The 15,409-nt window shown below is 36.9% G+C and overlaps 1 protein-coding gene across 1 annotated transcript in view; it reads right to left on the bottom strand.

Moving 5' to 3' along the window:
* The window catches only part of foxo1a (forkhead box O1 a), a 45,847-nt gene extending 30,826 nt beyond the window's left edge, over positions 1 to 15,021 (bottom strand). The window contains exon 1 of the mRNA XM_079608807.1: positions 14,188 to 15,021. Coding sequence (XP_079464933.1) covers positions 14,188 to 14,745 — 558 coding nt within the window. The 5' untranslated portion in view covers positions 14,746 to 15,021. The remainder of the gene's footprint in view (positions 1 to 14,187) is intronic.
* Positions 15,022 to 15,409: the final 388 nt, after the last annotated feature.

Below are 15,409 nucleotides of genomic sequence, written 5' to 3'. Positions count from 1 at the left end.
GACGTGTTTTCAGAGATGCTCTTCTGCAGACCTCGGTTGTAACGTGGTTTGAGACACTGTTGTCTTTCACTCGGCTTGAACCAGTCTGGCTTTTCTCCTCTGACCTCTGGCATCAACAAGCCGCAGAACTGACGCTCACTGGATATTTTCTCTTTTGGTGGTGGGGGGTGGATTTGAATATAGTAAAATGTGTTAAACAGAACTTCGATGCTCATACTGGTGCCTGAAAGTGTTAATGATGGCAAAGGAAATCCCTCAGTGTGAGCCTGAGGGAGATAAAAAGCCATATTCTCTGGCAATCTCGACGCAGAATCAAGATGAAACACTCGATACGCGCGGAAGTGGTCCGGCGTTTGAATATTGTGTGTGGAAAGGCATGTCTACGTACGTGAGAGCTGAAGCCGCTCACTGTGTGTCTATGTGTCATAATAGCGGGGCCAGTCTGACAGGCACCACGTATAATCACTTTAGGGCAAAGAGTTGCACAACAGTGGAGAGGGTAATGCCTGCGGTTTGGGGCCTCGGCAGCCGGCGGGCTCATAAAAGTGACGGCTACAATATACTCGCACACAAATACTGGCATCAAGACACATTTCTCTCTCTCTCTCACTTCCACGCACAGAATCGAGCCGAGAAAGGCAGCATGTTGAGTGGTGGGCCCTGTGATCAGCCTGGGTGGCCCCGTCCGTCGCCGCTATCGGCCTCGCTCCCTCATCTGTCAGTCAGCAGCCGACGAAGCTCTTCTTTCTAACGGGAAACGCGACGTGACGACTCAAGCTTCTGAATGAGAGCCGCTTAATAACAAACATCACTTCTGCCGGCAAAGTGCGCAAAGCCATTTTCTTTTCATCATTCACACCTATATGCAGCAATTATATTTCCATAATCTTGCGCTGACCTACATTTACATAAAAGTGCCAACAAGTTCAAAAAGAGCATCAGGGTGTTTCTGTTTTTAAAAAGCTACATGTTTTTATGCTTTTGTGTAGTTTAAGTGCACTTACAATACTGATCAAAAGTTTGGAGTTGGTGATAATTTGGTAACACTTCACATTAATGTTCATTAGTTAACATTAGTTAACCCCTTATATTGCCACAGCCATTTAAAACAGTAATATCCTAAACCTAAACTAATCTTGACAAACTATATATCATTTGAAAGCTTACAATCTCTAGTTTACATATTTGGTGACTGATTTTTACAGAGGAGCCGTAATTTATCAATTTGCAACAAGAATATTTTCATACTCCTAAGGCCTTTATTTTGAAATATTGATGAACATGAAAAATCATGAAAGAATGGTAGAAACCTCAGTTTGTTTTCATGCCAAGAGTTCAAAAGATAGCATCCATTCAATTCTTTTAGAAAAAAAGGTCTGAAAATGTTTTAGATTCAATAATAGATTCACCATTTGTGATGTGGCAGCGAGCTATAATGCACATACGTGATCTTTTGTGTTTCTTAGAGGTTGAATTCATTTCAAAATCTGCCAAACTTCCAATACTACTTCTGAATAGGATGTCTACTTCATAAATTGTATGAAAATTGTAAAAATAATGGTTCAGATCACTCAAATAACATATCAACTAGTGGATAAGTGTGGTACTGCGCCCAAACTAAATCTCACTGAAAGCTTATTTTTGGAGATATCAACCTAAAATTTGAAACACAACATGTTCAGATTTTTGGCTTTATTTTTTTTTTTGCATTTTTAGAGTCCACCAGGTTTTGAAAATATATATTTGATATAAAATATGAATAATTACATTTTTAACATTGTAAATTTTCATAAACTCAAACTTCTATAGCTTTTTTTCTTAATTTATTTCACTTCTACAAAAATCTGCCAAATCTCTTCTTTAAATCAAGACCAACCTTACATCTATATCCCAAAGCATTCTTGAATTACAACAATTTAAGTTCGGGAATGTACATTTTCATGTCTATTAAAAAAAGGGGGGTGCCGCTTAAGGGGTTAACTACTTTAGTTAACATGAACTAAGAATGAATAATACTTCTTCAGTGTTTATTAATCTTAGTTCATATTAATTTCAAGTTGTACTTATACGTTATTAATATCAAAGGTTGCATTTGTTAACATGAGTTAATGCACTGTGAACTAACATGAACAAACAATGAACAGCTGTATTTGTATTAACTAACATTAAAAAAGATTCATAAATACTGTATCAAATGTGTTTCTCGTTGTTAGTTCCTGTCAGTAAATACATTAACTAATGTTAACTAATGCACCTTATTGTAAAGTGTTACCAATAATAGAAAAGAAGTCTCTTCTGCTCATCAAGGCTGCATTTATTTGATCACAAAAACAGTAATATTGTGAAATATCACTACAATTTAAAAGAACTGTTTTCTTCTGTAATGTAATGTAATTTATTCCTGCGATCAAAGCTGTATTTTTTAGCATCATTACTCCAGTCTTCAGTGTCACATGATCCTTCAGAAATCATTCTAATATGATGGTTTGATGCTCATGAATCTTTATTTATTTTTTCTCTCTCTAAATGGTCCAGGTGAACTAGGGAGGATGCTCAAGACTATGAACATGAAAATGATCTGTGTAGCTTCTAATTTCAAAAGAACGAGGACAATCTCGTTTCCCGTGACACGAGCCCTTTGAGGAGAGTGTTGATTTACAGTAAAGATGGAGTAGATGAGTGTCTTATGCTGGTGCCGTGCTCACCTCCTGCCATAGCAAACAACTCCGTGACTCACTCTGACTCGCTCGCCAAGACTGTTTGGTTTTAAATGGTCCAGTATGTCTACCCTCACCATCTGATGGGCTCTTAAATCTTGCAAAGAGAAGGAAAAACAAAAAAAAAGTTGGTGCAAATTCCTTCAGTTGGACTTTTTGAGCTCTAGGTGAGATATTGCGTGATTGAAGTCACGCAACCATTGTAGAAAGAGCTGCAGGCGGGAAACGCTACAAACTTGAAGTCATTTTATAACGGAGAAGCCTAAATTTATTAGTGTGGTAATAGCCGAATGTGACAAGACATCCCTGTTTTTGGTGGCCTATCCTTGAAATGTCCATATTGATGTATAATATAATATAATATAATATAATATAATATAATATAATATAATATAATATAAATATAATATAATATAATATAATATAATATAATATAATATAATATAATATAATATAATATAATATAATAGGCACAGATGCCGCCTCTCAGAAGCATGCGATCCCGATTTCAGTTCTCTTTCTTATTGCGCTTGAACGGTCAAATACACACACAAATAAGTCAAAATGCACATTGTGTGGAGTACTCATGTAAATATAGTCTGTTATGTCCTACATGAAGGTAAACAGTTAGGAGGAAATCGGACGTGTAACCGTATATTAGATCTGCGCATTCATTCTTAAAGGGACAGCAGCCTCATAAACTGTTGCTGTCTGTTTCATTCATGTTCATTTATAGACAGATCACTCACTGCTTTAAAATTAATCACTTTTGTATATTTAATATGAATACATTTATATTTAAATCAAACAGCGAAGACTATACAGACAGTGTTTTATTTTTATATTTGATTATTACATTTCTGTAGTATATTTTACCGCATGTTTACTGTACCTGAAAAAACGTAAAGTTGATTTAATTTGTATCATTTTTTTTTGTTTGTAATCTAATTTTAAATATCAAAATAAAATAAAATTGCCTTCTTTGCTTTGTTTTCTTCCCATTATAAAATGGGAAGAAAAACTAAATACATTATTTTAAACTATTTTTCTTTCTTTAAGACCTATTAAACTATCTACCGCAGTCAATTAGGAAAAGTAAAACAATAAAGTAGAATCAAACCTATGCAAATATCAAATCGAATTTTTTTCAAAATCTAGAATCCTGAGTTACCAAATGATTCCCACCATAATATAATATAATATAATATAATATAATATAATATAATATAATATAATATAATATAATATAATATTAAAAAGTTTGGGGCCGGGAGGATTTAAAAAAAATAGTCACCCAGTCTGCACTCATTTTTTTTATAGTATTAATTTCTTAAAAAATCCCAATTGATAATAATATAGTATGATATAATATAATATTATATATTAATAAGTGCATCACATATGTTGCCATTCCTCGCTATTAATGAATAATGACGACTCTCCCATGGGTTCATGGGAAAATAGTGTCATTTGAATGCATACTTCAAAATCTGAGCAGAAGCAGTAGGTCATCAGGGTACTTTATGAATACTGTGTATTCATTTGACTTATTGCTTTTCACATACTAGGAAAGTTTTGTTTCAGAAATCTGGTCCCCTTATAATAATCCCAAGGCTCCAAACGTCTACATCATATAATCAGTGTCAAAACTGTCCGACATCACGCATGTCCAAACATTTCCCATCTTTCTCCTTGTATTTATATGTTATGGGGTTGAGGGAGCATGTTGCAACCCAAACAGCAATCCTGCCAACATGCAGCTCTGCGGCCCGTTTCCTCATGCAATCCCCAGCCCTGTTAAACTGAACCACGGGGATGCGATGTTCTGTCCCAGCGGTCTGCCGAGGTTTCAGCGTGTTCTTCTGACCACAGCGAGGGCGGTTACGCCACCCTGCCAGCCTGCCCGCACAGGCAGATGGGCACAGGAGGGAGTGGGGAGAGGCACGCTAACCCCCGTCGGCTCTGTCGAGCCCCAAAATACTTCCCCCTCCGCCTCGTCGACCAGTTTAAATTCAGCAGATGGTTTTAAAGGTCGGCTGCGGACTTGCCGGAACTGTCCTACTTGGAAGGGTTTACCACAGTGCACTCTTACATCATAGGTGAGGGAACTCGGATCGCCATGTAACGCGGCTCAAAATACACTCCCTTGCCTAAGTTCATTGTTGACAAACGAAATAAGAACAACTGTTAGTAAACTTGAGTCAGAGTTCAGGCTCTGACAACTTCTTTCCATTTGGAAAATGGTGTATCGAGAACAGACTCTATAATGACGATGAATTGTTTGAGTCTGATTTCTTTGGACCACCAAGCACTTGCGGGGGAGCAGGAATCGGCAGAACATCGGATCATGGCCAGCTAATATGTTGGATCTCACGGTACTTGAAGAATATCAAACATTGCTCTTGTTTAATTCCCCCTTTTTCTCTGTCAGTGGTCTGTTTAGTCTGGAGAAGGGTGCGACATAAATCTCTGCTCCGTGTCTCTGGTTGCTCTTGCGTTCTCTGCGGTCACAGAGGTAAACAAGAGTATTGAAGCAAAACCGGGTCAGGTTGATAATCTCAACTTCCATGAAAATAAGATGTCAAGCCAAGTCATGTTTTCCGTTTTCATGAGCTTAAAGCAGGGGTGTCCTATCGTATTGTGCTCCTGGTGGGTCACTATCCAGAAGAGTTTAGTTCAAAACCTAGTCAAACACACCTGAATCTGTTAATAAAGGTCTTCAGGGTTGCTAGAAACGTTCAGGCAAGTGTGTTCTTGAGTTCAAGTTGAACATTGGCCCTCCAGGAGTGTATTGGACCCGCCGCACGCCTTAGAGAATTCACTTTACCACTTTTTATTCCCATTTAATCTCTCACATTGTTTTAAATGCTTTATTCTGTAGAACACAAAATGTGATTTTGAAGAATATCCTGCACTGTAAAAAATGTGGCTGCGATTAGTTATAACAACTTAAAATTTGTTGAGATAACTTAAATATCCAACTTAACTAAACTAAAGTTAACTAAACTTAATATTTTAAGTCACATACTTTTTAAAGTTGAAACAATGTTGGATTTTAAGTTGTGATAAATCATCGCAGCAATTTTTTTTTACAGTGTGGCCATTTTTCATATAATGGGAGGACTGGGACTGTCAAGCTCGAAAATTATGAATAGGGACCATAATATATGACTTATGAGATATATTCTGAAGCCATACAATAGATTTGTGACAGACAGACCAACTTTTAAGTCAATATTCACTGAAAATCCTCCTCTCAAGTCTCAAGACTGGATCACTAAGTTGACCAATGAACGAGAGAACGGATCGATTTGAGTCCTAAATCATTTCAACTGCTTTTCTACCTAGATTAATTGTTTCATTGAGCACTTAAATTATTAAAAATCCAATTATTTGTTGCCCATTTAGATGTTATTTGTCTAACAAGCTTTCATGAATGCGCCAAGGAGAAAATATCAAGACCTTCAGTGAAAAATGCAATTCCATCTCTTCAAAACACAAACTTATCAATGTGGAACACAATTTTGCGAGTCATGTGGACCACATTTGTGGTGCCTTTTAAATAATTGTGGAGCTTTAAAGCCCCATGTCCCCAGGACAGTGACCAGGATGTCCTTCAAAATAACAACTTCTTTTGTTCCACAAAAGTAAGGAAGTCATTCAGTTTCGGAACGACAAGAAGCTGAGTAAATCATCAAAAACAAACATTTTAGGAAAACTATCTCTTTAAAGCAGGGGTGTCCAACTCCTACTTTTGGAGGGCCTCTATCCTGCAGCTAAACAGGGTTTTCCGGATCATTAGAAACGTCCGGGCTGGTGTGTTGGGGCAGGTTTAATCTCTACTGAACATTGGCCCTCCGTGAGCAGGATTGGATTCCCCTCCTTTAAAGAGTCTGAAGTAAACCAAACAAGCCTTTCAAACTAAACGCTCCTTTCTTCATACACACAACACCTTCACACGCATATGCACTTGCATACACACTACTACTCGCATGCCAGGAATAGTGATTCAGCATTTCAAACATTCACCATAACAGGGTGTAGACAGAAAGGACAGCGATACCTCGAGCTGGGAAAGGTTAAAAGAGGTTTATTGCGAGACCAGAGCCTGAAATAGCGTGTGCTACGAAATGACATGTCCACCGGCCCTTATAGAGTACGTCAGCTTGTTGGGTCTGCGTTGGGAAAGGCAGGTCACATTAGTGCACAAGAGACGCCCCCGTCTCGCTCACGCTCCGCTGAAGGAGCTCCGCTGACTAACAAGTGGCACCAGACTTTGGCCCGAAGCTCTCGGATTCCAGTAAACGTTTCATTATGCAACCTTTAAAGGGTGTCGCCTTATCTGAACTCCAGCAAAAAAGCGCGTGTGTGTCGGGCAGCCAGAGCCCCGAGGAAACGGCCGAGGAGATCTCTATCCGTCACTTTGGCTTTTCACAGCTTTCCGCAGTTAAAAAATAACAGCCGACGACCCACTTTCTGCGGAGTCATGTTGGATTGAGCGTGGCGGCCCGTGCGCGAGCACAAACCGAACGCCGGAAGAGAGGAGGGGGAGGAGGTGAGAACGGAGGGGAGGTCACGGCTTTTGGACGTCTCATACGTACTGGAGGACAAGGGACAAACTGCACTGTCCCAGCAGGAGCTTCATAAGCAAGACACAGATTTCCCTTCAGCCAAAATATATGATTCTTGGAATGATGTTCCAGCAAATGTTCTCGGCTCTTCGAGGAATTAACTGAGCAGGAGGCCATGTGAAAACATCACAGAACTTCTGTCCTCAACTGTAAAGCTCTCTCATTAAATCACACAAAAAGTAATAATAATAAATTAATTCATATTTATGCAATTGCCTGACAATTTATATTGTCATATGAATGTTTATATACAGTACAACTCAATGCTTTTGTTTGAGAGTTGATTATTAAATAAATTTGACTAATTCATCAATTATTAAGTCAACTTTATTTTTGGTTTCGGTTTCCAGCTAAAATGAAATTTAAAGAATCGTTCAAATCAATAAACAATTAAAAGGTGTATTTAACATACCGGATTCAGTTTATTATGTCATAAATATTAATAAAACAACACTATCAAAAAGAAAAAGAGAAAACCACTAACTGCTCTTTATTACGGACTGTCTAAAAAATGACGAATGCACAATTTTGGTTGTCAAATATTTGATTTATTTGTATTTACTTGTTTTTTTTATATTTTTTTTGTAAACACACACTAACATTTTAATAAACACATGCATCCATATTAATAAAATATAATAACAGTAATAATAACTATTATTATTAATATTATCATAATTTGTATTATTTAAATTGTAACTTTCATTTCAGCGTATTTATAAATCTCATATACTATTGGTCATTCCACTTTCTAGTTATATTATTATTATTAATCTTCAAACTTCAAGCTTTTACATTATTTTTTACAATTTTCTAGTCTGGCTTTCTCGAGCCAACTTAAAGTTTGCCTCGACAAACTTTTTTCTATAGTTATTATTCCCCAAGATAACTTATTATTATGTAAATGGTTAATTGAACTCCAGCGTATTTATAATGTACTATCGGCCATTCCACTCTCTAGGTCTAACATTATTATTATTGTTGTTATTATCATTATTATTATGTAAATGGTTCATTTTAAATCAGTGTATTTATAAATCTCATATACTCGGTCATTCCACTCTCTAGTTATCATATCGCCACTGAACCCTGGAAAAAACATATCAGTCGCTGTACTTGATATAGTTACATAAGTGTCAATCAAAATCTGACATCCCCAAAAAAACTGTCGCATCTCTCTAGGCCGAACAGTTTGTGAGTGTACCTGAACCGAGGTGATTGGAGGAGTGTTTATCACAGGAGTGATAGTGTGACGTCCCACAGGACAGGGGAATCGATTGGGGACATCAAAGAGCGCAGCAGTGATTGGCGACCGCGGCCTGCGTCAAATATTTACACTGCGAGTGTGACGTATGTTTCATAGATCTAGCAAGAGCAGCACAGCACAGATCAACCCCGACCGTCTAGGCATGTTTGTTTAGAAACACTCAGAGACCTCATATCACGTGTGACCTTTCCAACCCAACACATGCAAGAGCACTAGAGCTGACCACTCCACGGACACATGATATACAGAGACCACCATCAGACACATCTCCACTGACACATGGGTTGAGGCCTTGAAACTCAAAACTAGACTGAACGTGTGGACTAGTGGCTAGTGCACTATTCATAACAGAAGAGTGGAAATGCTGAAATAACCCACATTAAGTCAATAAAACAGCAATGATCTGGTTTGAAATCTGATGGCTGGATGTTCTGTGCGGAGAAGAGGTGAGCGATCATGTCAAGCTGCTCACAGAAGACTGACTCACTAGGTTTGATAAACTATTAATAGAGGACATTTGTCATTTGGCTGAAAGCTGGATGAAACATGCTGAAAACAGTCATTGTCTAAATATGTCCATCATGTACAGATATGATAACAGTTATTGAAGTCACAATTTTAAAAGGAATATATACTGACAATTCAATTATTTGATTTATTATTATTTTATTGTTTTTATTAAATGTATATTAAATCATATATTATTATTAGTTATATATATATATATATATATATATATATATATATATATATTATACTTTGTAGATTTATTTAATTTAAAATAAATAATAAATATAATTTGTATTTATATAATTATATAGCTATAATTTATTTAATGATACTAATTTCCATTTTATTTTATATAAATATTGTATTTCATTATTTAATAATTTATTTAAATTAATTTTATTGATAATTAATTAATTATTTATGTATTAATGTATAGATTATAATTTATATGTAATTATATATAAAAAAAATTATAATCTCATTATTCCTTTGCATCATACAATAATTATTTGCGTATATATATGTAATATCATCTAATTTTTCATTATATATATATATATATAGTAGCCTATATTTATATTATTGTATATAATTTATCTAATACTAAATAATACTAAAAATATTTGATTATACTAAATAATTTATTTAATGATTTAATAATAATTAATAATGTATTTAATAGACCTATTAATCTATATTGTTGGTTTATAAATTATAATTTATATATAATTTTATGTATATAATTTATTTCTTAATCTCATGCTAACTTTGCATTGTAAAATAATTGTGTGCATATATATATATATATATTATTTTTTTATATATATATTATTATTATTTAAATATTAAAATATATTAAAACAGGCATCCAAACTGAACAACAGTGACAAACCATTGATTTAACAGAGGCATAAGAGTCAGTAAACACAGATTGATCTCAAAGGAATGTGTATTTAGCGTCTGGTATTCACTTTGAACTGTATTCCCTTCACTAAACAACCGATGCGAGCATTTAACCGATGTTCAGTTAGTCTTTAGTCTGTTGTACATCTCACATGCCAAAGTTCGCCAACACCTTGTTACACAAATACATCAATGCTTCAGACTAACTGACACTGGTTTTCAGTGGACTGTGGGAACAGGATAAAGGCTGACCCGAGTATACGGTAACCTGGCTTCAAGAATGTACCCTTTGGAGGTGTGACATTAACCGCCCGAAAGTTACTCTGTCAAATCCTCTGGCCCGAAGCCCAGACCGCAGAAATACAGAGCCAGATGATTCAGCGCTGAGGCTGTGAAAGACTCAATCCTCTGGTCCCCATGATCTGAGCATGCGCAGGAGCTGATACAGCCCTTGCCCTTTCCTCTCGGTGAACACAGCTCTCTGGAGAGAACAGAGCGGGCTAAAGAAGTGCCTGTGTCCCTGTGTCTCTGCTCCATCACTGCTCAGAGTTTAGAGGCTTCTGTTGTTGTTTTATTCCACCATCAATATTTTGGTATATGAATCATGTAAAAGAGAACATTTTAATATTGAAAGGCATGCAATATGACAAATGCATTTTAAAAGTATAAATAGACCATGCAGTCTCTCAATTAATACAAAAAAATTAATAAATAATATATATATATATATATATATATATATATATATATATATATATATATATATATATAAGTGTTAGTATTATCAATGTTAAAATATTATTAATAATACATTATGGAAAAGTATGTTATTATTATATACAATTTTATTATTGAATAAAATGTGAATTAAATCTGAAATGAATACCCCATCAATTATTTGTTTTTCTTTGACACATCTGCTTTCTTGACTGTACAATTTTAAAAACATGCTTCTTCTGTAAAGATGCTTTTGAAAAAAAAAAATATATACATATATATATATATATATATATATATATATATATATATATATATACAGTAAAAAAAGCTATATATGCCTATAAATAAACATGGATTTAATTGGTTTCATTAATATTATTATTAATTGAAAAATTATGCAAATAATTACAAATATTTGAAATCATAAAATAATTGAAGTGGAACGTGTCAAACTTTTTTTTACTGTTTTGGTACACACACACACACACACACACTGCATGTTTGGTAGTAGTATCACTGAAAAGGCTGCATTATCTAGGATGGACACCGTGGCCAAGTGACCCGACTAAGTCACTATATAATGCCAGTATGTCACTTTAACCCCATTAACTACTTAGTCAACATAAACAGTCCAACTAAACATTCATTCGCCAACAAAAAAAGGCCTCAGGTGAAATTACGTCTATCTTCCAGAAAACTTCAACTCCTCTCAGCCTCTCGCGCTCTCAGCGCATTGCTTTGGACAGACAGAAGCTGATCTCGTGTGTGTGTGTGTGTGTGTGTGTGTGTGTGTGTGTGTGTGTGTGTGTGTGTGTGTGTGTGTGTGTGTGTGTGTGTGTGTGTGTGTGTGTGTGTGTGTGTGTGTGAAAAGCCCCCGAGGGAGCTGATCATTACCAGCGCCACATTGTTTATGAGATCAGAATAAAATTGAACAGTTCCTGCGGGGAAATTTCCTGTGGTTTCTCAAAAACATTGCCCCATTATGAGTCACGTGTACTGAGCATCCAATCACGGCACGGATTCAACAAATCGTATCAGTTTTACAACCACAACACAAACACACACACACACACACACACACAGATTTGACCTTGGTTTTATCAGATGTGCTTCCGATAACAATGCGAGTGCTACTAAGAGTTGTGTGTCGTCAGAGAGGTAACAGAGGTAAACGCGCGCGTATTCAGTCGTGGACGCGCACGCCTCCACAAGGGACACACAAAAGCATGACAATTGCGGAATGCTGGCACACAGACACACAATAAATCCTTCCTCGCACGCGTAGCATACTTGGCGAACATCAGAGGGGTATTGACGGTTAATCCCGCGGATATTAATAGCGTGTCGTGTGATGGTGCACTACACCTAACAACACAACTTTTTCGACCCACTTAACAACGAGGTTTCCATGGATATGAAAAGCACTGTTTTCCTGTTTCTCCGGTTGCTAGGGTGGTTCAGGCATACAAGCATGTCACCTGAACTGATTTATTAGGATCCTCCTTATCGTGCATCTTCTGCTTAGTCTTAATCTTGATGACTTATAACCATGACAAAGCTGTCTTATACTATCACACTGTGTGTCACTGCTTGTGTCCAACTAGTCCCAGTGTATGAAAAGTCACAAAACACTTATTTTTATGACTTCTATTAATTTTTGTTATTGATAATGCAATAATTTTAGTTCATCCTAAAATTATTTTTAAATATAATACATTTTATTTAATGATTTTTTTAATATATATCATTTCAAATGAGGTGATTCTCTTGATTAAAGGATATTGTGATAAATTCAACCAGATCTCATGAGAAAACAACTATTTTAGTTAAGAAGTGTCAATTTCGTATGAATTCAAACTTTACATTTTTTAAATTTTTCTTTTTGTAAACATTTAAAATGCGGTGAAAACCTGATTCTCTTGTTAAAAGAATTTAGTGATAAATTCAATCAGATCTCATGAGAAAACAACTATTTTAGTTAAGAAGTGGCGAATTCGTACGCATTTTCTATGAATTCGAACTTTCAATTTTAACAAAATTTTTGGGGAAAATTGAAATTACGGCGAATACCGGTTTCTCTTTATTAAAGTAGGCTATGTTGTGATAAATTCAACCAGATCTCATGGGAAAACAACTATTTTAGTGTAGAAGTGTCGATTTCATATGAATTTTGTAAAATTTGAACTTTTTGGCAAAATTGAAAATGAGGTTGAAAACCTGATTGTCTTGATAAAAGAATGTTATAAATTCAACTATAGATCTCATGAGAAAACAACTTTTTTAGTTAAGAAGTGCCGATTTCGTATGTGTATGAATCTAAACTTTCGATTTTTTTATTTTTTTTTGAGAAAATGTAAAATACGGTGAAAACCTGATTCTTTTGATCAAAGAATGTTGTGATAAATTCAACCAGATCTCATAAGAAAACAACTATTTAGATAAAAACTGTTGATTTCATATGAATTCAGTACGAATTTGAGCTTTTAATTTTTCATTTTGGAAAAATTGAAAACACGGCAAAAACCTAATTCTTTGTTGCGATAAAACCAACCAGATCTCATTAGAAAACAACTACAGTATTATAGTTATGAGGGGGCGATTATGAATTCCTACTTAGTGATTTGAGATAAGATATGATCACATTTACAATTGCTGTGTAAATGTGTCGAAAATGCGGCAATTGCTCGAAAATTTTAAAATTACATTTACAATTGCTCGAAATTTACGGGAGAAATCCAGTCATTTTAATAGGAATCAACACGAAAGATGGCAAAGATTTCAAGATTTAAAGGATTCAAGTTGGTCATTCGGATGCACTGTTAACCAACAGAAAGCTGTTTGTTTGAAAGACTTCTTTATGTGAATTGTGCTGCATAGTGTGCTTTGCAATATTGACAATAGACAATTCACCTTTTTCCCCGTGGAATTTCATTACTGTGACTGCAACTTTAGGGGCTCTGGCAATGGTCTGGGTCCAAAATCTTGTCCTAACTCCAACGACCTCTACCTGTAAATGTTGAAAGCTCCTACAAGCCCTGGCAGCCCACAGGCTCCTATAACACTTGTTCCTCGGGACCTGTCATGTGACAAGGGTCAGCACTTGAACTATTGACTGCGCTGAACCACCTCACTATGCGCTGCCTGTAATGAGAGCCAATCATCTGTCCTGCACAACAGTGAATGGAGACTATTGACAATCCTAAAACAATAAGTGAAGGATGCACCAAAAAAATCAGCCCTGAAACGAGACAAAATCACACGAGACGCTTTTTTTGGTCTGCAAAACAGCTGGAGGGGAGCGCAACTCAATGGGAGCCAATGGTAACCAAGACGCGTTATACAAAGTTGTTTTGAAAAGATGCCCGCGTAAAAACGCAAAACTCCTGGCACAACAGGGTGACGCATACCAAAAATCAAATAAAAATGAAAACATAAATACCTTCCAACCGGCGGAGCTGTTACTATCCCCCTTGTCCTTAAAATAAGGGACGCTTTTCACCATCCAGTCGTAGATCTGAGACAAGGTGAGCCGTTTTTCTGGGGAGCTCTCGATGGCTTTGGTGATCAGGTCCGCGTATGACATATTCCCCCAGGCGTTGCGCCGGGACGAGCTGCTCTTGCGCTGCGCGGCTGCGGCTGCGGCCACCGGAGAGGAGAGCACGGGCACCTGTTGCTGGTGACTCGGGATCTGCTGCTGCTGCTGCTGCTGCTGCTGATGGATGCAGTTCTCCTGGCACTGGAAGTCGCCGCACAGCATGAGAGGCTTCTGGTCGGGGTAGTCCTCATTCTCCTCCAGCAGACTGAGGTTGTTGATGAAGTCCGCGTTGCTGCAGGGCTCCTGCTTCACGGACGGGGCCGGGGACGAGGTGTTGGAGTCCGCGGCGGCCGCGTTAGGGAACTCCGGTCGCGGGAGCGGCCAAGTGCAGGAGCGGGGTCGGGAGAGTGGCTCGAAGTCCGGGTCGATCTCGACCATCTGGTTATGGGCTGCGTCAGCCATGGTACCAGCAATACTGTTTGCCTCTTAAAATGTCACATATGATTGTCAAAAGAATAGAAAAAAAATGACGTGAAACGCGAAACAATAACAGAAAGGAAATGAGTTCCTACTTTAAGCTGACTTAGTCACATTGGAAACGACGGAAAGGTCACAGTGCGGGTAGAACGGCATCAGATTGATGTTTGTTATGAAGTTTTGTAATCCAGTCCAGTCCAGTAGTGCGTGATAGTCCTCTTGCTGTCGCTTGTTGAATGTCTGTGTACTAAAACTCTAAGTGCGCTTTACTGGAACTCACTATCATATGTCACCTGACGCCGCCCCCGTGTATGATTGACAAGCGTCGAGAGCCAATCACAGGCGCGCGTTTGAAAGCGAAACAAGCCGTGTTTTCGTCCTCTTGAAAACTAGTAAACAAACTTTCACGGAGTTTGGATATTATGAAAATACTCACTCGTTTTTGACCGCATGGCTTCCAGCTACATTGTATTGCTCGGACATAACAGAAACGCAGTTATTTTTATTTGTTTAATTGTATAGTAACAAAATAGTGATAAAGGAAAGCTTGTTATATAACATGCGAATGATTCTGGAAACAGCAGATCTAATGAACCGTAGTGTTTATCTCTTTTACATTTTTTTAACTATTTTGCTAGGCTACATAAGA

Source organism: Phoxinus phoxinus (genome assembly GCF_949152265.1).
Source record: "Phoxinus phoxinus genome assembly, chromosome: 4".
Classification (NCBI taxonomy): domain Eukaryota; kingdom Metazoa; phylum Chordata; class Actinopteri; order Cypriniformes; family Leuciscidae; genus Phoxinus; species Phoxinus phoxinus.
Note: the sequence above shows the minus strand (reverse complement) of the source record. Positions and strands in the feature narration are given on the sequence as shown.